The sequence below is a fragment of the Puntigrus tetrazona genome, chromosome 4 (assembly GCF_018831695.1).
Source record: "Puntigrus tetrazona isolate hp1 chromosome 4, ASM1883169v1, whole genome shotgun sequence".
NCBI classification, from domain to species: Eukaryota; Metazoa; Chordata; class Actinopteri; order Cypriniformes; family Cyprinidae; genus Puntigrus; species Puntigrus tetrazona.
In genome coordinates, this window is record NC_056702.1 from 24,265,286 (window position 1) to 24,266,038 (window position 753).

Sequence of the window (753 nt, forward strand, 5' to 3'; positions counted from 1 at the left end):
CTGAAGATACAATAAAATATTAAAAGTATTTATTTGTATATTTTTAAAATAATATTTTCCAAAATCAGACAAATGTGCACGTGTGAATGTCTTAAATTATTGAATTTTCTTTTAAAACCTTAGGGGTGGTTTAAGTCTATATTTGACGTCGCGAGCGCTCAGCTGGCTGATGGAGAAGTTCCTCGCAGCTCTGACCTATCAGGACAAAGACGACGCTGGCGGCGCCGTACTGCTCCACACCCTGTATCCAGTGCCGCAGAGACTCGAAGGTGGTCCGCCGGGTCAGATCGTACGCGATCATGGCCCCGTGAGCGCTTCGGTAGTAACTCTGTGTGATGGTGCGGAAACGCTCCTGCCCCGCCGTGTCCCAGACCTGCATCTGATCTCAACAACATCACACACACACACACACACCATCAGTAATTTAGCATAAAAGGTCAAAAGGTCAGCAGTCAAAGGTCACATGTCAATATGAAATCAAACATTTCACATCAAATCCATCCAAGAACGAAGAACAGATAGAAATAATCTCAACTGCTTTTGCGTAACTATTTCTTTAATTCTTCTACTTGTATGATTTTTATTATTATTATTATCAAAAACAAAAGCATTATTTTATCTGCTGATTTAACTACACGCGCACAGACGTATATTCTAATAGAAAAACGTCACTGTTAAATAAAAATATATACTTATTAAAACTATCGTTATACATAAAAATGATATGCAATGTTATGTAGTTACATATATAAA

At 38.0% G+C, this 753-nt stretch overlaps 1 protein-coding gene across 1 annotated transcript in view; it reads right to left on the reverse strand.

The window, feature by feature from the left end:
* Positions 1–63: 63 nt before the first annotated feature.
* Positions 64–753, reverse strand: part of LOC122343156 (ras-related protein Rab-19-like) — a 1,259-nt gene continuing 569 nt past the window's right edge. The window contains exon 2 of the mRNA XM_043237510.1: positions 64–379. Within this exon, the coding sequence (XP_043093445.1) occupies positions 137–379 (243 nt within the window). The 3' untranslated portion in view covers positions 64–136. The remainder of the gene's footprint in view (positions 380–753) is intronic.